The sequence below is a fragment of the Ranitomeya variabilis genome, chromosome 1 (assembly GCF_051348905.1).
Source record: "Ranitomeya variabilis isolate aRanVar5 chromosome 1, aRanVar5.hap1, whole genome shotgun sequence".
In the NCBI taxonomy this organism is placed as follows: Eukaryota; Metazoa; Chordata; class Amphibia; order Anura; family Dendrobatidae; genus Ranitomeya; species Ranitomeya variabilis.
Window position 1 is genome coordinate 1023120721 of NC_135232.1, and position 21362 is coordinate 1023142082.

The 21362-nt window shown below is 43.3% G+C and overlaps 1 protein-coding gene across 1 annotated transcript in view; it reads right to left on the bottom strand.

The window, feature by feature from the left end:
- Positions 1-2866: 2866 nt before the first annotated feature.
- LOC143793012 (cytochrome P450 3A24-like) overlaps positions 2867-21362 on the bottom strand; it is a 101656-nt gene continuing 83160 nt past the window's right edge. The window contains exons 11-13 of the mRNA XM_077279564.1: positions 18241-18467; positions 12654-12816; positions 2867-3462 (exon numbers count right to left, since the gene is read on the bottom strand). Of these exons, the coding sequence (XP_077135679.1) occupies positions 3367-3462; positions 12654-12816; positions 18241-18467 (486 nt within the window). The 3' untranslated portion in view covers positions 2867-3366. The remainder of the gene's footprint in view (positions 3463-12653; positions 12817-18240; positions 18468-21362) is intronic.

Genomic DNA, 21362 nt, shown 5'->3' on the forward strand with positions numbered 1-21362 from the left:
ATTGCAATTATACTAGAGTAGTAGATGACTGGAAAATAACAATGACTGCAATTCAGATAGGTAATTTAGAGAAAATATGAGGAAATATTATTTCCATAATAATTTGGAACACAGTGTATATACTTATTCTATCTATTCTAACCTGTCAGTGTGATTTTACTGTATCCGGCGCATGAATTGCTGGCTTTTATTCTATCTATCTATCTACCCAAAAAATGGAAGGCAGCACTCCAGGTTTTAGCAAAAATATGTGCTGATAGTGTACCAACTTAAGTCCAGCTCAATTTTTGTGTTTTATCTATATACAGTATCTATGTATTCTATGTGTATATACCTATTCTATCTATTCTATTCTAACCTGTCAGGGTGATTTTACTGTATGTTAAAATACAGATTTGTCAGTTATAACCCTGAGCGTTTGCATAAGCCTGTAGCTTTCATTTCATCATGGTAGTAGGGTATGGCTGAGGTCACACTTAATGTATGAAAAATCGGTCTGAGTCGCCCTGCCGAGAGTCGCAGGAGTGTTCTCCATATAGTCATCCATGTGTAATGCGTTTGCAATGCGATGATGCGATTTTCTCGCACCTATGTATCCGTATGACATCCGTATGACCTGTGTATGGCTTTACATTTCTCACAGATTTTTCCCATGAAATTTAATGGCTCAAAGGGCTGAAATGAGGAAAATGTGTGCGTATTAGTTGCAAGCTACACGAATGCTCCATGTGGTGTCTGAGTTTTTCTCGCACTCATGGGCTTGCATTGGCGAGTCTTGGACGTTTTTTCGCGCACAATCGCAGCATGCAGCGATTTTACACGAACGTCGAATACGCCTGAGAACAAATACAGTGATGTGAGCTGCCCCTTAGATTAACAGTGGCACATGTGCTATGCAATGTTTTCTTGCATAGCACTCGTCTGTATTCTACAGTAGTGTGACCCCAGCCTTTGTAGCAGAGTAGCTACTGGGAGGCAGATTTATATGACAAGTTATATTATTGGTCTGTGTAGTATTAACAAATATATATATTTTTTTCTTTGGCGTGAAAGAACATGTAGAAGGGACCAGGAAAGGGTAGGGCAGTGAATGCTCCATTATATATTTAGGACAGTCTGTGGTTTTGGCTGCATGATGAGCTGTTAGGGCTCTTTAAGTAAGCTAGGATCTAGCCAACTACGGCTCCCAGCCTGGGAAAGAACAGGTAACCTGTAAGGCTGTGTGCACACTTTGCGGGGTCCTCTGCGGATTCTCCCGCAGCGGATTTGACAAATCTGCAGGGCAAAACCGCTGCGGTTATCCCTGCAGATTTATCGCGGTTTGTTTTGCAGTTTCCGCTGCGGGTTTACTCCTATACTATTGATGCTGCATATGCAGCAATATGCAGCATCAATAGTAATGTTAAAAATAATTAAAAAAATACTCACCCTCTGACGTCCCGATCTCCTCGGTGCTGCACGCGGCGGTCTGGTTCCAAAGATGCTGTGCGAGAAGGACCTTCGTGATGTCACGGTCATGTGACCGCGACGTCACGGTCATGTGACCGCGACGTCACCGTAGGTCCTGCTCGCACAGCAACCCTGCCACCGGACGGCCGCGTGCAGCGCTGAGAGGTGAGTATATCATTATTTTTTATTTTAATTCTTTTTTTTTTTACACAAATATGGTTCCCAGGGCCTGGAGGAGAGTCTCCTCTCCTCCACCCCGGGTACCATCTGCACATTATCCGCTTACTTCCCGCATCGTGGGCACAGCCCCATGCGGGAAGTTAGCGGATCAATGCATTCCTATGTGTGCAGAATCGCAGCGATTCTGCACAAAGAAGTGACATGCTGCGGAATGTAAACCGCTGCGTTTCTGCACGGTTTTTCCCCCATCATGTGCACAGCGGATTGCGGTTTCCATAGGGTTTACATGTAAATGTAAACGCAATGGAAACTGATGCGGACCTGCAGCTGCAGAAACGCTGCAGAAACGCTGCGGATCCGCGGTAAAACCTGCAAAGTGTGAACATGGCCTAAGAGTTGTGAAGAATGGTGTGAACAAAATACATTGTTTGCTGTGTCGAGAGGTAGGCCTGCACCTGATGGACTAAGGAAACTATGATATGGAATTTGTGGCCAGTCAGCCTCGAATTTTCTTTGATACCCAAGTGAAACCATTGTAAGTTATTTTAATGAGAAACAGGGTACATCTTGTTGTTTTCTTTTTCTTATTGAAATTAGCCACATTGATCACATGAGCTTAAATACCATGAACGTTTCCCAATACATATTATGTTGACAAGTTTACAAAAAGTGTTCGCGTGTCTTAGTGTGAACTTGTCCCCATGGTTCTGACTCTTAGGTGGCAAGTGATGGGTCCCCAGGTTTGGTCATGTCTGGCTATTGTGTGCATGCCTCCTCTATCGTTCTTCAATTTCTTCACTTCTGTTTCTGGCATAAATGTAGAGATGACCTGCCGCATAACGTTTTTCCCTTCCATAATCACTTAATTTATTTTTTCCTCCTACTTCCTACACAGAGGACCAGCCATGACCTCCTGGAAATAGACTAAATTAGCCCCTCCACATCTTTAATGGTTTACACGCCACTTGACACACCATGGGGCTTATATGTTAATATTCTGTGTTAGTCTTGCAAGGCTATCACCGTGAGATGTATGGATAGAAGACCCCCGTGGATTTCACACTGGGTCAATATGGTAAATACTGCAGCTTCCTTTGAGAGAGTGGTATATAAATATATCTCTCGAAACTCCCAGTTCATCACCATCCGCACTTAGCAGTATTTGATGTGTCACCATAAGATTAGATTGCAGGATTTCAGTCATCTGTCACTGAGAAACAAATGTTTTACACATTCAGCACCTTGACTTTTTCTTTATTAGTTTCTTTAAGGTTTTTTTTATATTGCATTATATGGTAGAAGATAATGTGTTTCCTGCCTCTGCCCAGTTTCCATTAGGATATTGAAAGTGTATAATACAGATTTACTATATATCCTGAAAATGTGGGTAAAATTGAATGCACGTGATCTTTACATCAGTTTTTATTTTATAATGCCCAACATTGCGTTCTAGCTTCTCTTGAGGTATGGGGCACTATTTCTGGACAGCGGTAATGAAACACATTCTCTTTAGTGCCATACATACAGAGCCATGGGACGGCCCAGACACTGAAGACTGGATCTGATATGTGTCAGCAAAGAAGACAAGGATGTAGAAGAAAGTTAGATTTGTCATACAATGTTGCAGGCATCTCTATACATCAGTTTTCTTTGATATTTGCAAAATGTACATCTTCAACTCATTTGCACTCCATTTACTACAGATATATTGGTCCCATCAACAGCGGTCTTAAGGGTCTAGTTTTCATCCTTCGGGGCTTGTCGAAGCACAAGGTTGAGTAGAACAGGTTTTGTTGTCTTCAGGTGTCCTCGGGTGTCAATATCCAGAGGGATCTGTAATATTAGATTTACCAGATTAAGACTTGTATAGACAGGCTCTAATTATTAATTCTTAGAGACGGTGCAAATTGTTTCACTGGTTCTGACCTGGCCCTTGGACTAGTAAATTGCAGCCGTCAAACGCGAGCTCTGAAAACCATCTCTCACCTGATGGCATCCACAGCTCCTCTTTTGATTAGCCGGTTTGTTGTGAAGTCACATGTGCATCGTGCTGCAACAATGACATTGTGCCAGGCCATTTATTCGTAAAAAGAGATGCGGATGTCATGAGTTAAGAGCCTGTTCTCTGGGCTCTCATCAGAAGGCTTCAGTATACCCACCTGGCCACTTGACCGAGTCCTGCGACCTGGTCCGATTAAAGTGCTAAATGTTAATGGCTCAATAATGGAGTTATGCAACTTTCTTATAAGCTTTGTGTTCTTATTCCTCTCCATCTACAAGATGTCAGTTTGTTGCCAGTGAGTGAGAATGAGAACCCAAACAGTCATAATACTTTTCATAGCTGAGGACTTTCTGTATTCACATTAGGAAATTGTTTCTCAGTAAAAACCCATCTGCAGAACGTATATTGCTTTCCTGAGTGTTTGCATCTATTAAAGGGAACCTATCAGCAAGATTGTGCACAGTAACCTACAGACAGTGTCCGGTTGGTGCCGTTATACTGATTACATTGATACTTTGGATGATGAAATCCATCTTGTGGTTGTTGTGTAATCTTTATTTTCAGTTTTGAGTTAATGATATGGTCATGCTCCGGTGCGGACTGTGGGGGGGTCTTCATGTGGTGCTCTGATTAGGTATTCTCGTTCAAAGGATTCCAGGCTATTTAAGGGACAGTTCCGATGTACTTAATGCCTTACAGGATTTCACTTGGTGCAGTGGGTTTTCTTGGATCACCACAGATGTGATTTCTTTCTATACATCTATACCTCACAAAGTGGCCCTACATGCATTAAAATTTCATCTACAGAAATATAGTAATTTTACATAAGAACTTCAGGACTATATTTGTGATGTTGTAATTTTTCTCATTTCCAATAATTATTTTTGCTTTAATGACATCTTCTACAGACAAACTAATGGTGTGTCTATGGGGGCTAAATATTCCCCGTCTCTCGCCAATCTCGTTATGAGCTGGTGGGAAGAATTATATATCTATACTGTTGACAATCCCTTTAAAGACCACATATTGTGGTATGGTAGATATATTGATGATGTCATCTTAATTTGTGGCCCTGATTTTTTTGTTACAGACACATTTGAATTTTATTTAAACTGTAATTTTTTCAATCTAAGATTCACGGTATGCCAGGATTTCAATGAGGTTAATTTTTGGGATTTGAGATTAAGAGGTATACATGGAGATGTGGTTACAACTTCCACCTTTAGAAAAAGCACTGCAGGTAACACTATCTTACATGCCCATAGTCATCACCCTAAACATACAATTAAAAGCATTCCGGTGGGTGAAATGATTAGAGCTAAACGCAACTGTAGCTTACAAACAGATTATAATACTGAGGTAATCCAAATTAAAGAAAGATTGAAACAGAGAGGGTACACCAACTGGAATTTAAATCGAGCTGAGAAAATAGTGGAGGGGAGACCACGTTTTTATTCAAAACTAAAAAGAAAAGAACGCACTAATACTGGTCCAGTTACATTAGTCTTACAGTCAGGGCCGTATTTAGGGTTTCTGCTGCCCTAGGCACTTTTAGTGCTGCCCCCCCCCCTTTGGTGAGTATGACACTATCGGCAGTGACTTTAGCAAGAATCGCTGATGTGAAAGTCGCCTTTTGCAGCAAATCCGGCAGTTTTTCTGCATGTGCCGCGTAACGGATCACTTACGGCAACACTGCGTTCGGCCTCATTCATTCCCTATGGGATTTGCGGCACTTATGATCTGGCAAATGCGGCACCATACCTCCCAACTTTTGAAGAAGGGAAGGAGACAGAAAGTTTGCGGCGCGCGTAGCCAAGAATCCGGGAACATATCTAAGATGTAGAAAATGCCAGCTCTGATAGGAATATATCACAAGTTTCCAAGCACTTTTTAGACTGCCATAGTGGCAATCTAGAATCACTAAAAATGTATGCCATAGAAAAAATATATAAACCACAAAGAGGGGGGGATGTTGAAACTATATTGAGGAGCAGGGAAGCTTGGTGGATGTTAAAATTAAATACCAGGGTTCCAGCAGGTTTAAATAAAAGAAGAGACATGATGTTATTTTATTAATTATCACTTTTTTCTTTTTCACTTACATTTTATTTTTATAAATAGATTAAATATTATTTTAATAAATAATAGACATATTGTATATATATACTTCACAAAAGGTCATTCATATATTTATATCATATATATATATATATATATATATATATATATATATTATTTCCATTTTCATGTCTAGTTTAATTTATGCAACACTGTTAGTTTTATATTCACTCAATATATGAACATTGTGCACAGAGTTTTCCTTTATACGGCTTTCTTTAGGTTTGGCTCTGCTATTTTACATGTTTGGCACATACCACTTACATCCATTTAGTTGCAGGAATTTACTTTTAGAAGGAGACCATTTCACTTTTATGATTATTAAGATCTCAAGTTTATATTGCACAATATATTGACTACTTTTGTGCTCTTTTATTATGGGTTTTCCATATTGCAGCACTAATAACACATGCCGCGTTTTCTTTCTTGCGGCTTCAATTATTCTTGGACTCTCTGTTCTTGATGAGTACTCACACTCAGCTGCACATTACTGGTTTTATTTTATCAGTCTTATCCAACTAATTGTCCTCACACTTAATGATGGGTTAAAAGGGTTTTTTTATTTTCATTATCAGTTTCTTCCCTCATGCGGCTAAGGGTACCGTCACACAGTACCATTTTGATCGCTACGACGGTACGATTCGTGACGTTCTAGCGATATCGTTACGATATCGCAGTGTCTGACACGCAGCAGCGATCAGGGATCCTGCTGAGAATCGTACGTCGTAGCAGATCGTTTGGAACTTTCTTTCGTCGCTTGATCACCCGCTGACATCGCTGGATCGTTGTGTGTGACAGCGATCCAGCGATGTGTTCGCTTGTAACCAGGGTAAACATCGGGTAACTAAGCGCAGGGCCGCGCTTAGTAACCCGATGTTTACCGTGGTTACCAGCGTAAACGTAAAAAAAACAAACAGTACATACTCACATTCCGGTGTCTGTCCTCCGGCGTCTCAGCTTCTCTCTGCACTGTGTGAGCGCCGGCCAGCCAGAAAGCGAGCACAGCGGTGACGTCTGACGTCACCGCTGTGCTTTCCGGCTATGGCGCTTACACAGTGGAGAGAAGCAGAACGCCGGGGACAGACACCGGAATGTAAGTATGTACTGTTTGTTTTTTTTACGTTTACGCTGGTAACCAGGGTAAACATCGGGTTACTAAGCGCGGCCCTGCGCTTAGTTACCCGATGTTTACCCTGGTTACCGGGGACTTCGGCATCGCTCCAGCGCCGTGATTGCAACGTGTGACCGCAGTCTACGACGCTGGAGCGATAATCATACGATCGCTGCGACGTCACGGATCGTGCCGTCGTAGCGATTAAAATGGTACTGTGTGACGGTACCCTTAGGCTAGGTTCACATTGCGTTAATGGGTGTCCGCTAGCGGACTCCGTTACATGGCGAATTTTTCGCAATTAACGCCATGTAACGGGTCCGTTAGCGCACCCATTGACAGCAATGTGCTAACGGGTCGCCAACGCATCGCTAGCGCATGCCATTTTTGGCACGCGCTAGCGATGTCCCGTTATTTTCGGACGGACCTCGAATGCTGCTTGCAGCGTCCGAGGTCCGTTCCTCGCTAGCGCAGATCGGGCACCTGCGCTAGCGGGATCGGCAAAAATGATCCCTAAAGTGACATTGCGTTAGCGCAATCGGCTAGCGTATGCGCACGTGCACACGTTGCGGATTTCTTGCAGAAATTTCCTGAAGAAAACCGGAAATTTTCTGCAAGAAATCCGCATTTTTTTTTTCCGTTTTTTTTCCCGTTTTTTTCGCGTTTTTTTAGCATTCTGCAAGCGTAATTAGCTTGCAGAATGCTAAAGTTTTCCAAGCGATCTGTAGCATCGCTTGGAAAACTGACTGACAAGTTGGTCACACTTGTCAAACATACTGTTTGACAAGTGTGACCAACTTTTTACTATAGATGCAGCTTATGCAGCATCTATAGTAAAAGAGAGAATGTTTAAAAATAATAAAAAAAATAAAAAAATGCTTATACTCACCCAGACATCTCATCAGCGGCGTCCGTTCGTCTTCCTATAGCTGGTGTGTGCGCGCAGGACCTTCCGTGACGTCACGATCACGTGAGCGGTCACATGACCGCTCACGACCAATCACAGGACAGTGACGTCATCGGCAAGGTCCTTCGCCGCACATCAGCTACAGGAACCGAAGCGACAGCGTGCAGTGGAGGCGGGAAGACATCGAGGGTGAGTATATCGCTATTTTTTATTTTAATTCTTATTTTTTGACCACTTATATGGTGCCCAGTGCGTGGAGGAGAGTCTCCTCTCCTCCACCCTGGGTACCAACCGCACATAATCTGCTTACTTCCCGCATGGTGTGCACAGCCCCGTGCGGGAAGTAAGCAGATCAATGGACCCCTAGGTGTGCGGAATCCCCTGCAATTCCGCATTTTAATGAACATGTTGTTTTTTTTTCCGCAATGCGATTTTTTCGTGGAAAAAAAGGCTACATTTGCACAAAAAATGCGGAATACACTTAAAATAATGGGAGGCATATGTAAGCGTTTTTTTCGCGTTTTTATCACGTTTTTATAGCGAAAAAACGCGAAAAAAACGCGAAAAATACTTAACGTGTGCACATGGCCTAAACGGATTGTCCTAACACAATGTGAACCTAGCCTAAAGGTACCTTCACACGAAACGACATTATAACGATATCGCTAGCAATCCGTGACGTTGCAGCGTCCTGGCTAGCGATATCGTTTCGTTTGACACGCAGCAGCGATCAGGATCCTGCTGTGATGTCGCTGGTCGCTGAATAAAGTCCAGAACTTTATTTGGTCGTCCGATCGCTGTGTATCGTTGTGTTTGAAAGCAAAAGCAACGATACCAGCGATATTTTACACTGGTAACCAGGGTAAACATCGGGTTACTAAGCGCAGGGCCGCGCTTAGTTACCCGATGTTTACCCTGGTTACTAGCGTAAAATGTAAAAAAAACAAACAGCACATACTCACATTGCGTCCCCTGCAGTCTGCTTCCTCCTCTGACTCAGCGCCGCAAAGTGAAAGTGAAAGCAGCACAGCGGTGACGTCACCGCTCTGCTCTCACTGTACGGCGCTCAGTCAGTCAGGAAGTGGACGCAGGGGGACGTGAATGTAAGTATGTGCTGTTTGTTTTTTTTAGATTTTACGCTGGTAACCAGGGTAAACATCGGGTTACTAAGCGCGGCCCTGCGCTTAGTTACCCGATGTTTACCCTGGTTACCAGGGGACCTCGGCATAGTTGATCGCTGGAGAGCGGTCTGTGTGACAGCTCTCCAGCGACCAAACAGCGACGCTGCAGCGATCGACATCGTTGTCGCTATCGCTGCAGCGTCGCTTCGTGTGAAGGTACCTTAACTTGTGGCTGTGCTTTGGAGCAGGGGATGTTTGGTTCTTATCTCTCCCTTCTTTTGATGTTCAGCAACTATTTGTATTGTGTCATGTGCACTAATTAATCTTGTTTGGATAGAGTCTCTGCACTAATCCCTGCCTGCAATGATGGGACAATAACATGCAGTTTCACATACCATAATCTTCAGTGTTCTTTTCTGCTTTTGGCTCCTCAAGCATATCATCGCACTTCAGAATAGTTAGTGGTTCTTTCTTCTTCTTTGTCAATAAATAACTTCTGTATTGATCTAGTCTAATAAGCTTGGTATATGTCAAAATATACAAGTACTTATTATTTCAGTGCCACAAGCACACTTGTTGCGTCTTTTGCCTGCGATTATATTTATTCATGAACATTTTGCTCTTGCCTTTTGTACTAGTTCTTTTCTCCTTTTTTTATTTATTTATTTTTTTTTTGCTATAATTTTGTTAGTTTATATCTGCTGCTGTAATAAAGTTATCAGTTATCAACAACTTTAGGCATAATTGTTCAATTTACAATAATTTTTATCTATGTATATTTTACTTTTTACAGATTTCATTGTGTAACTCTTTTTAAATTTGTATAATCATTTGTATATTTTTGGTTTGTTGTCATTTAATGTTTTATATATGTATGTTGTTAAAATAGATTACCGTATTAAGCAACATTTAATATATGTACCAATAGAGAGACAATAAAAGGAGAGATTCCCAGTATAACAAATTTTATTAAATCTAGAATAGCAAACACATAAAGTGCATATAATGTAAAAGTAATCACAAAGAGTACAATTTAGATGGTACAACCATCTATGAACCAGTTTCGGCAGAAAGAGAAAAATAAACATTTAATATACCGTATATACTCGAGTATAAGCCGAGATTTTCAGCCCAAATTTTTGGGCTGAAAGTGCCCCTCTCGGCTTATACTCGAGTCATGATCGGTGGTGGGGTCGGCGGGTGAGCACGGTCATATACTTACCTGCTTCCGGCGTTCCTGTCGCTCCCCCTGCCCGTCCCACGGTCTCCGGGTGCCGCAGCCTCTTCCCCTGAGCGGTCACGTGGGACCGCTCATTAGAGAAATGAATAGGCTGCTCCACCTCCCATAGGGGCGGAGCCGCCTATTCATTTCTCTAATGAAGCGGTGCCGGTGACCGCTGATAGAGAAAGAGGCTGCGGCACCGAAGACCAGCTGTCCGGGGGAAGGAGCGGGACGCCGGGAGCAGGTAAGTATCGCATATTCACCTGTCCGCGTTCCACACGCCGGGCGCTGTCTCCATCTTCCCGGCGTCTCTCTCTCCTCACTGACTGTGCAGGTCAGAGGGCGCGATGACGCATATAGTGTGCGCGCCGCCCTCTGCCTGATCAGTCAGTGCGGAGAGACGCCGGGAAGATGGCGCCGAGGAGCTGCAAGCAAGACAGGTGAGTATGTGTTCTTTTTTTTTTATTGCAGCAGCAGCAGCACAGATTTATGTGGAGCATCTATGGGGCAATGGTGCAGAGCATTATATATATGGCACAGCTATGGGGCAACGGTGCAGAGCACTATATGGCACAGCTATGGGGCAACGGTGCAGAGCACTATATGGCACAGCTATGGGGCAACGGTGCAGAGCACTATATGGCACAGCTATGGGGCAACGGTGCAGAGCACTATATGGCACAGCTATGGGGCAACGGTGCAGAGCACTATATGGCACAGCTATGGGGCAACGGTGCAGAGCACTATATGGCAGAGCTATGGGGCAATGGTGCAGAGCACTATATGGCACAGCTATGGGGCAACGGTGCAGAGCACTATATGGCACAGCTATGGGGCAATGGTGCAGAGCATTATATATATGGCACAGCTATGGGGCAATGGTGCAGAGCACTATATGGCAGAGCTATGGGGCAATGGTGCAGAGCATTATATATGGCACAGCTTTATGTGGAGCATCTATGGGGCCATAATGAATGGTATGGAGTATCTATTTCTAATTTTGAAATTCACCGGTACCTGCTGCATTTTCCACCCTAGGCTTATACTCGAGTCAATAAGTTTTCCCAGTTTTTTGTGGCAAAATTAGGGGGGTCGGCTTATACTCGGGTCGGCTTATACTCGAGTATATACGGTATGTTTATCTCACGCCCACTTTTTAAATCAGTTACGTCAATCACTTATCCCACCGGTGTGCTTTCTGGTGTAGGGCTATTTAAGTGGGATACATGGGTCTTTTGGAATGTCATGATTAAGGGAGCTTAGTCTCCAGAAACGCATTGAGATTCTTACCCATATGGTCGTGCTGAAGTCTGTATCCTCCATGTTTAAAGTTTGTGAATAAAGAAAACTCTTTTTTACGGACTCGGTGAAGCTGGACATTCTTTTCTTTTTTGGAATTCACCAGTATGGCTTCTGACAGGTCACTGATCCACTCAGTGTCCTGCCCCCTATTTTACATAATGAATATTATATATAAATTGAAAAAAAAAATCCCATTCTGCAGGCAGGTGCCGGCGGCGGAGCCTTCACTGCAGCCTGATCGCATGTATAATTGTAAGGGGTTACAAGGACTAAGCTATGTTGCACTCCTAACCCCTTAAAACATATCTTTATATGTAATGTATGCTGCTATATGTGTTTGTGTTTATACATGTATCTTCTTTTGCACAATGTACAGGGACAGTGCAGATAGTGCTAAAGCCACTATATGGGGGCACAGAGTCCACTAGGATGTACATAGTAGTAATCCATGATAGGAAAGAGTTAAATATAGGTGGGGTTTGCTGGGGAGTGAGGGAACAGGACTTCCTGGATGTAGTCAGTCGGGGGCCTCTCCCGTTGGTGTTCGGGTGGGCTATATGCCCAAGCTGCCTAACTTTCCCCGTAACGTTAAAGCTTATGCCCAGCCATCCAAGGGGATATATAGAGAAGAACAAGATATAGTAGGACCCACAGTAGAGAGCAAGAGAAGCAAGTAGAGGAAGATCGAATGTCACCGTAAAAGTAAATGTGGTGTATAGCTACGTGGGGGGTATCTCTGATGCATGGCGCGAAGCGGACAGATGAAAGCTTCACCGTAGTAACGCTTTACAGGAATGATGCTGAGGGACCATCTAGGACGCCTTGACCCGCGAAACACTTAGTGACGTAAGGAACAGTGAAGGGAAAGATGAAGTAATGTGCCATCTTTACTGTGATGAATATGCTGGAAACTACGTGGATGTGCTGTGTGTCCTGAAGTGAATAAATTTGTTCAGTTAAGAGCTGCCCTGGACTGTGTCTCTATACATAGGGATCTAGGAACAGCTTCAGGTCAGCGCAGCAAAGAAGACGCTGACAGCACCGTGAGTACTGATCGCACCCTGCAAGGGGAGAGGTACTGTTTTACTGTAGAGAGAGGCCAGAGTATGCGAAGCCCGAGATATTCAGCCATGACTACAGCCCTGGCCTACCTTAACATAATGTGCAATTAATTATTCTTTTTTATGGTATACATCACAGGTTAAGTAAGAATACATCTTAAATATGTACTGTATACTTACTGGAGTGTCTTTGCACGTTCGGAAAGAGAAGTTCTGCAGCAGCAGGGAGATGACTGATTTCATATTGATCATGGCAAATCTCATCCCTATGCAGTTCCGTGGTCCAGCTCCAAAGGGTAGGAAGATGTAGGGGTCTCGTGTCTCTCTGTTCTCTTTACTAAATCTGTGCATGAAAAAGACAAAAAGATATTACTCAAAACGTAAGTAAATTAATAGTATATAGCCAAGTAAAGGGAACCATGGACAGCATGAATCCTGACTTTACAATTGTAGCCAGGTGTATTTGTCTCTGAAATGCTCCCATCTTTTTTCAGCGCTGTTCTAGGCGATTGATAGGTTTCTCAATATACAAGAGATCTGTTAAAAGCCTGCAGTGGCGATGGGAAAATTTGGCCAGGAGCTTTGCCAGACTAATCTCATATGTAACCCTTGCATGACCTTGCGATTTTCCGTTATGCGCTTTCATTTTTTTCTTCCCTTATTGCAAGAGCCATAACTTTTTTATTTTTCTGTCAATTTAGCCGTATGATGGCTTGTTTTTTGCAGGACGAGTTCTACTTTTGAATAACACCATTGATTTTACCATATAGTATATTGGAAAACGGGAAAAATTGCAAAAAAAAGTGCAATTCCACAATTGTTTTTTATTTACTATGTTCACTGTATGGTAAAACTGACCTGGCAATAAGATTACCCAGGTCAGTACAAGTACACAGATATTAAACATGTATAGTTTTTTTTTTATTTAAGTGGTGAAAAAAAAATCTGAAATTTGTAAGAAAATTTTTCCGGATATTGGGTTTCGTGAGGACTTATTCTTGTGCCCTGAGCTGATGTTTTATTGATATCATTTTGGAGCCGATACAATGTTTTGATCACCACTTATTTAATTTTTTGCAATGTTGCTGGCGCCAAAAATATGTAATTTTAGTATTTTTTTTTCTTGTTACGCCGTTTACCAATTGGATTCATTTCTTTTATATTTTGATAGATCAGACATTTCTGAACTTAACGATACCAAATATGTGCATATATTAATTCTTTTACTTTCAATGAGGCAAAAGAGGGGTTATTTTGGCTATCTCATACAGAAATTTAACTTACAACTATTTAGCATATGATTAGTTATGCAGATTCTTGTCATGTCATTGCATTGTTACTGTTTTGCTCCTGGTGGTGCAATATTCTTTTTGTTCATATATATTAGAAATTACAACCTGTTATCACATTCCCTAATAGCTCAGTGTGTTATTGGCTTGATTCCCAAGTGAAAGGTCACTGGTTTGAATCGAGGAGCAGCTATGAAGAAGATTTCCCAAGAAAAGAGAAACCGCATCGATAGCAGTATCTTGGCCAAGAAAATTGCTAAACTGCATCATGTGAGTTGAAAGAATAAGAAATGAAGTCTGACCATCAATTCAAATGCTAAGAGGTGAACGTCCAGGCAAAATGTAAGAGTCAACAAGTCGGCTCATCTCATAGTCTATCAGTTCAGACACAACAAACACGTCAGTGGAGGTGGCTTGTATGCTTCATAATAGTGAGATCACTGACGTCCACGTAAACACTGTGCGATGCATTTTATACAAGTCTGAATAGTAGCTCGAACAAAGGTGAAGAAGCCTCGAGTTCAATATTGTCATATTAAGTGGTGGCTCGAGTTTGCAAAAAAGTACCAAAATTGGACAGAAGAAGAAGATTTGAAGTGATGAGATGAACATCGATAGATTAGGCTCTGATGAGTGCAAATGAACCTGGAAGCAACAAGGGAAAAATTGGCTAAAAAATTCATAAATTAAAGGAACTGCCAAATTCGTGGAGGAAGCCTAACAATATAGGGTTGTTTCACAGCCAAAGGCGTTGAATACTTGACCAGGATCGATGGTGGTCTCAATGCTGAGCCACATGTAAGAATCCTACAAAATCAGTTACTTCGTACACTTGTGTACTATGAGCATGAAAAGAATGACATAGTGTTTCTGCAGCAGGACAACGACCTGAATCAAATGTTGAGATTGGTGACGAAATGGTTCAATGACAATGAAGTAGCAGTGCTTAACTGGCCCGCATAATCCCCATACCTCAGCCCAATTGAATACTTGTGGGTAGAGTTGAAGAAAAAAACTACTTACCCAGCCAGCATGCACCGACTTTGGGAATGTGCAGAACAGACTTGGGAACAGATTTCGGTTAAGTCATTTTTAAATCTGATTGAAAGCATGCCCAGAAGGATTCAGAAAGTGTTGAAAGCCAAAGGAAGATTTGCAAAATACTTACAAAATAATAAAAATTCAAATTTAGATTTTTGGAGCAAAACAGTATGGATGCACAATAAACAATTTGTCTTTTCAAGCCACAATACCATTTGAGTGCCAAGTTCTTTTCTATTTTTGGACTGTTTCGGGCTGGACGCCCTACTTGAGCACCTCCCAACCTATTTTGTATGAGTGCCGTATTTTCACTACCTCAATGCAGTGACATGACAAGAATCTGCATAACTAATCATATGCTAAATAGTTGCAAGTCAAATTTATGCATGAGATAGCCAAGATGATTGTCTATGAAATGATGGTAGTCTCACGTTCGAAGCAGTAATGGACGGTGAGATATGGAGCCTGAAAGTCAAAAGTTCAAAACGTTGCTACCCTTTTCCTCATCAGTCAGTATACATTATAAAAATTGTATTCCCCTTTCCAAAAAAATTATTTGTATATGTCAGACATTTTTTTTTATTCATGCAGAGTTAGAAACAAAACAGTTCAGACTTGTGGTGGTTTTCTTTTTTTCTTTTTCATTTTGTCAAATGTATTAATTTTTCTTATTTTTCCTAAATTATTTTTTCTTCTTCATTTATTTCACACATTATACCCCCCATAAGTTCATAAAGACTTTTGGGAGGCATTTTAACAATTAAACACATTTTTTACATTGCTGATTTCACCTGTAATGGGGTTGGTATGTTAGCCCCAATAACACTATAAATCCAGGCTAATACTTGAAAATCAGATCTGATCTGGGTATGCTAGGACCAAATAGCTTTGGCTCCCTCTCGGCACCTGCTTGGTCCATAGGAGGAAGTGTAAGCACTTCCTATACTGTATACAGGTTTGTTCAGTGCTGTGTATATGTAACAAGAAGCCATGACATATCTGGAGAACTCTTGCAGGTAGTGTCATTGATGGGGAGAAGCGGCCATATGATGGAATCAAGCAGAACCAAAGTATGCTGGAAGGTTTTCAGGGGGAGTGACCTCATGGGCTGGACTGGATCATCAGGTGAGCCACAGGAAAGACTTCCCTGGGTACCTAACTATGAGGAGATTTGACCCCAGGGAAGGGAGCGGGACAGACGTGATCCAGCGACAGCACTGACACCAACGTGACAGGTCTCAGCGGGGAGTCTGCGACCGGAACGGTGCAAGTGAGCAGGGCTGTCATTTGATGCTATCATCTACGGTACTGATGTTGGCTGGATTTAGGAGTACAGGTTGGAGTTGCTGCGTGGAGGGTTCAATGGACTTTAATAGACTACGTCAGGAAGAGACTTGCGGCCTAGCGGGAAAATACGGTGACCCCTGCTAGAGTCAGAGCTTTGAGTGAGAACTCACGTGGTGACTCTCAATACTGGGGGCGCCACCTTGGTGAAAAGGACATTAACGTTAAGTAGTGAAAGACTTTCTTGTTTATTCTAAACCAGTTGTTGTTCTTTCTACTGTTAAATTGCATAGCTGCTTACACTAATTGTTTCAAAGTTACCGTTGTACACAAATAGCATTATATCAACCCCTGGCTGTTTTCGCCTCATGATCTGTGCTCGTTGCATCCAGATACCGGCATTACATATATAGCGATCAGGAAGCAGAGTTGATGAAACTCATCTCTGGCTTCTGTTTGGGGAGTCCAGCTGTGTCTCAGAGCCTCAATCCTCATCTGCTTAGTCTGCAACGATGGTATAAAACATCATTGTAGAGTTAAGGTACCTTCACACTAAACGACGCTGCAGCGATATCGACAACGATGCCGATCGCTGCAGCTTCGCTGTTTGGTCGCTGGAGAGCTGTCACACAGACAGCTCTCCAGCGACCAACGATGCCGAAGTCCCCTGGTAACAAGGGTAAACATCAGGTTGCTAAGCGCAGGGCCGCACTTAGTAACCCGATGTTTACCCTGATTACCAGTGTAAATGTTAAAAAACAAACACTACATACTTACATACGCGTCCCCCGGCGTCCGCTTCCCTGCACTGTGTAAGCGCCGGCAGTACAGAGCACAGCGGTGATGTCACCGCTGTGCTCTGCTTTTACTTTACGGCCGGCACTCACAGTCAGTGCGGGAAGCAGACGGCGAGGGACGTGTGACAGACAGCAGAAGGTGAGTATGTACTGTTTGTTTTTTTTACTTTTACAATGGTAACCAGGGTAAATATCGGGTTACTAAGCACGGCCCTGCGCTTAGTAACCCGATATTTACCCTGGTTACCACTGTAAAACATCGCTGGCATCGTTGCTTTGGCTGTCAAACACGACGATACACGCCGATCTGACGACCAAATAAAGTTCTGAACTTTCAGCAACGACCAGCGATATCACAGCAGGATCCAGATCGCTGCTGCGTGTCAAACACAACAATATCGCTATCCAGGACGCTGCAACGTCACGGATCGCTATCGTTATCGCTGCAAAGTCGTTTAGTGTGAAGGTACCTTTAGTTACAGACGGATCGGACATTTAAAGTCTATGGACTGTCTGCAAGTAGTTATAAAAAAATGTTCAAAGGGTCATAATGGGAAATTTTACAAATTTAAAATGAAATGTACACAACTATAAATTTGTACTGAAACTAAAAAAACTTTATTTTTTTTTTTTAAATATTCTGATGAGTTTTTTTTATACAAAGGAAATATGTGAAACTATATGTAAAGGCGCATATACTGTGTACTTCTACATTTTCTATAAAAAAATTTGTAAACCTTCTCAAGAGTATTATCAGAACAACTTGTTAATGAATAAAGTAATGTAAACACTTAAAGGGAACCTGTCACCCCTCCCCCGCCACCAGGGCATTTTTAAGTAAAAGAGCCACCTTATGCAGCTCTAAGGCTGCATTCTGTGAAGGTGGCTCTTATGTTTGTGCTCCCTAATAACGCTGAAATATTAAGTTTTATAAATTGTGCGCCATACCTGTAGTCTGTCACGTTTTTTACCCTGGACTCAGCCGCCTCCCAGCTGTCAATCATCCCCTCAGTGCACCGGTCACCGCCTCCTCTGTTTGTATTCACGTATTCTGCGCTGTGCTCTCATTTTTCTGGCATGCACCGTGCGCGCTGCCCTGCAAGTCATATCAGCTGATCTAGTGATCCCGTCGTGGACAGAATACAGGTATGGCGCGCAATTTATAAAACTAAACATATCAGCGTTAAGGAGCACAAACATAAGAGCCACCTTCACAGAATGCAGCCTTAGTGCTGCAGAAGGTAGCTCTTTTACTTAAAAACGCCCTGGGGGGTGACAGGTTCCCATTAATATGATTGAGAGTTTCTCTTTATACTCATTATTTTTTTCCAATAAATGCCCCCACATATATGATACCTTTCAGGTCGGAATTCCTCTGGATCAGGCCAAAACTCAGGGTCACGGTGCAGTACAAAGACCGGGATAACAGTCACAACGCCCTTTGGGATAGTCACTCCATTGATCTCAGTGGTGGTCTTACAGACACGCTCGAGTCTCAGAGATGAGGGATAGAGTCGTAACGTTTCATAAAGCACCATATCAAGGTACTCCATCTGCTTCAGAGCTTCGTATGTCGGAGGAGCCTGAAGACAATGGATTAATTGGTGGTTTATTACTTTTTAATCTCAGACCATTATAAATTTCACCATAAATAACATCATTATGAAGTTGTTTAAAATGAAATTCACACAGATAATAGCTAATAATTTGTGGAGAGCTTTGTGTTAATGGCAGCATTAGGGCTGTAATGTGGAGATTTCATAAAATGAATGGCAAATCTGCATACCTAAGCATTCCATATTGGACAATTTCAATAAAACCGGATAAATATCACATTTGTATAGGGGACTCCTTATTGTTCCCCGATGGCAGGTTGCAACGCGCTAGTTCATTTTTTTTATTATGGAGATTATCCATCGAATGAGGAGTCGATCTTGGGCTTACTCCATTCTTCCGACATACTCTGTCAAGTCCAGCTTCATTAGTCCAACAACTAATGTACTTTATAAGTTCAGCCTTACAGCTTAAAACAGGAGCTGGACTTCTATGTCACGGTACTGCCAGCATCCTTGCACACTTTCTCCCTCCCCCGGCAGGGTTGCAGACTTACCGCTACGGCCCCTGTCTTGCTCCTCCTCCTGGCTCACAGATCCTTGGGCGGTGTGCTTAGAGAGCATGCGTGCTCCCGGCCTCTTAAAGGGACAGTGCGCACCATCCTATACTGTCCCCAGACAATGGCTGGGAGTTACTTATTGTTTAGGGCACCTCCATCTGTTGAGAGGTGCCTGAGCAACATATATACTCTTCTTGTTGCATTCTTGCTAGTTTTCAGATCCTCTGTTCTAAGATTGTCTTCCAGTACCTGCCTGTGTCAGCCTATGTTCACCTGCATACCAGCCGTATCAGCCTGCACTTGCTGTGCTCACCTGTATACTAGCCGTACCAGCCTGCATCTGCTGTGCTCACCTGTGTACCATCCTGCACCTGCCATGCTCACCTGTATACCAGCCGAACCAGCCTGCACCTGCCATGCTCACCTGTTTACCAGCCATACCAGCCTGCACCTGCCATTCTCATATATATACCAGCTGTACCAGCCTGCATCGGTCAGTGTCCATCTGTATACCAGCCTGCAACTGCCAGGGCATGTCTGTATACCAGCCCTACCAGTCTGCACCTGCCAGTGCCTGCCTGTTTACCAGCTGTTCCCACCAGCACTTGCGGTTCTTGTGTGCCTGCCTGTACCAGCTGAGCTCTCCTTCCGGACCATTCTAGATTCCTTCCCCTTGGGGGTCAGCTGCTCTGCATTTATGGTCTGTCCTAGTGTAGCACCTGGTGTCCACCTGAGCCAAGTCTAACCCCACAATCAGGAGCTCTAGTGAAGTGTCAGATGTTCACCTAATTACGCTCCTCCAGGCTCTCCTCAGATCACAGCACATTGGATCCACCACTCTCATTACAGTTTGCTCAGGTCATTGTCATGGTCAGGTGGATTCCACTGGCTCTCAATCTTCCTCTATCTCTGACCTGTACAAGAGAGACCAGCAGGACAATATCTTCTCTTATCTGAGGACAGTGACCATCTGCTTGGACATGCTAACATCTGTGGCTACATCTGCTCCTGTCAAAGTTGCGGCAACATCAACCGTGACTCACCAGATTCCCAGTCATGTTCCTTGTTCTGGACTCAATCTGTTGGCTCCACCGCACTATGATGGTAATCCTTCCCTATGCTGAGGGTTCATTAACCAATGCACTCAGCATTTTGAGCTCTTGGCACATCAGTTCGCTTCAGATTAGCCCAAAGTGGCACTCATCATGTCTCACCTTGTTGGAGAAGCTCTAGCGTGACTCAATCCTTTATGATGGGAGAGAGGGGATCCTCTAGTTTCCAGCCTCCAGTTGTTTCTTGAGGCCTTCCGCAAGGTATTTAATGAGCCTGGCTGCATCTCCTCCTCCGCATCCTCCCTCCTCAGATTGCACAGGGAAACCTCACAGTGGGCTAGTACGCAATCCGATTTCGTACCTTGTCCTCCGAGGTCGCCTGGAACAATGAGGTGCTAGTGGCCGCCTTCTGGGAGGGCCTTTCCAGGAGAATTAAGGATGAACTGGTAGGTCGTGATATACCCACCTCGCTGAATGACCTGGTGTCCCTGAAAACTCATATCGACATCAGGTTTCAAAAACTCTCCAAAGCGGTGACCCGTGAGAAAAGACCTGTGCACTTGGCTCTTAACATTCAAACGCCGATCAAGCCGCAGACCTCTGTTTTGGCACCCTCCTCTGGGTCCATGTAATTCGACTGAATGAAGCTGGCTAAGCATCGTCAGGAGGTCCGTCATGGCGAGGGAAGGTGCTCATATTGTGGCAGTCCCGAATATTTAACCTGTTTCTGCCCTAAAAAATGGGAAACTCCAGAACCTAGTGTCTGTTGGAGAGGCTAGCCTGGGTGAGGACCACTCCTCTCCTACGCTGACTCTGTCAGCATCCGTTTCCTGTGGCAACATCCATTTTGTCTAATCTGCCTATCTGGACTCTGGTTCAGCAGGAATTTTCATTTAACAGGCCGCTGTGAAGCAGTATCAAATCCCGATCCAACATCTACAGAGTCTGTTGGTGGTATCCTTGATGGATGGGAAACCTCTATCCGAGGCCATTCTTTTAGTTTCTGAGCCTGTGGAACATCAGGGCGGAATATTACACTCGGGAGAAAATCTCTCTTTATGTACTGTCTGGTCTGTCCCATCCCCTGCTCTTGGGTCTACTATAGCTATGAAAGCACAAGCCTGTCTTAGATTGGAGATACGGAAAAGTACTCCGTATGGGCCAGGTCTGTCACGAGAAGTGTTGTGAATTTGGATTCTGGGCTCCCCCGGTGGCCGCTTGTGGAATTGGACTTGTCATCCTCTTTCCTGTTTCACCTGATTCCATCAGTAGTGGGTGTCGCTATTTAAGCTCATTTCTCTGGTGGTTTCTTG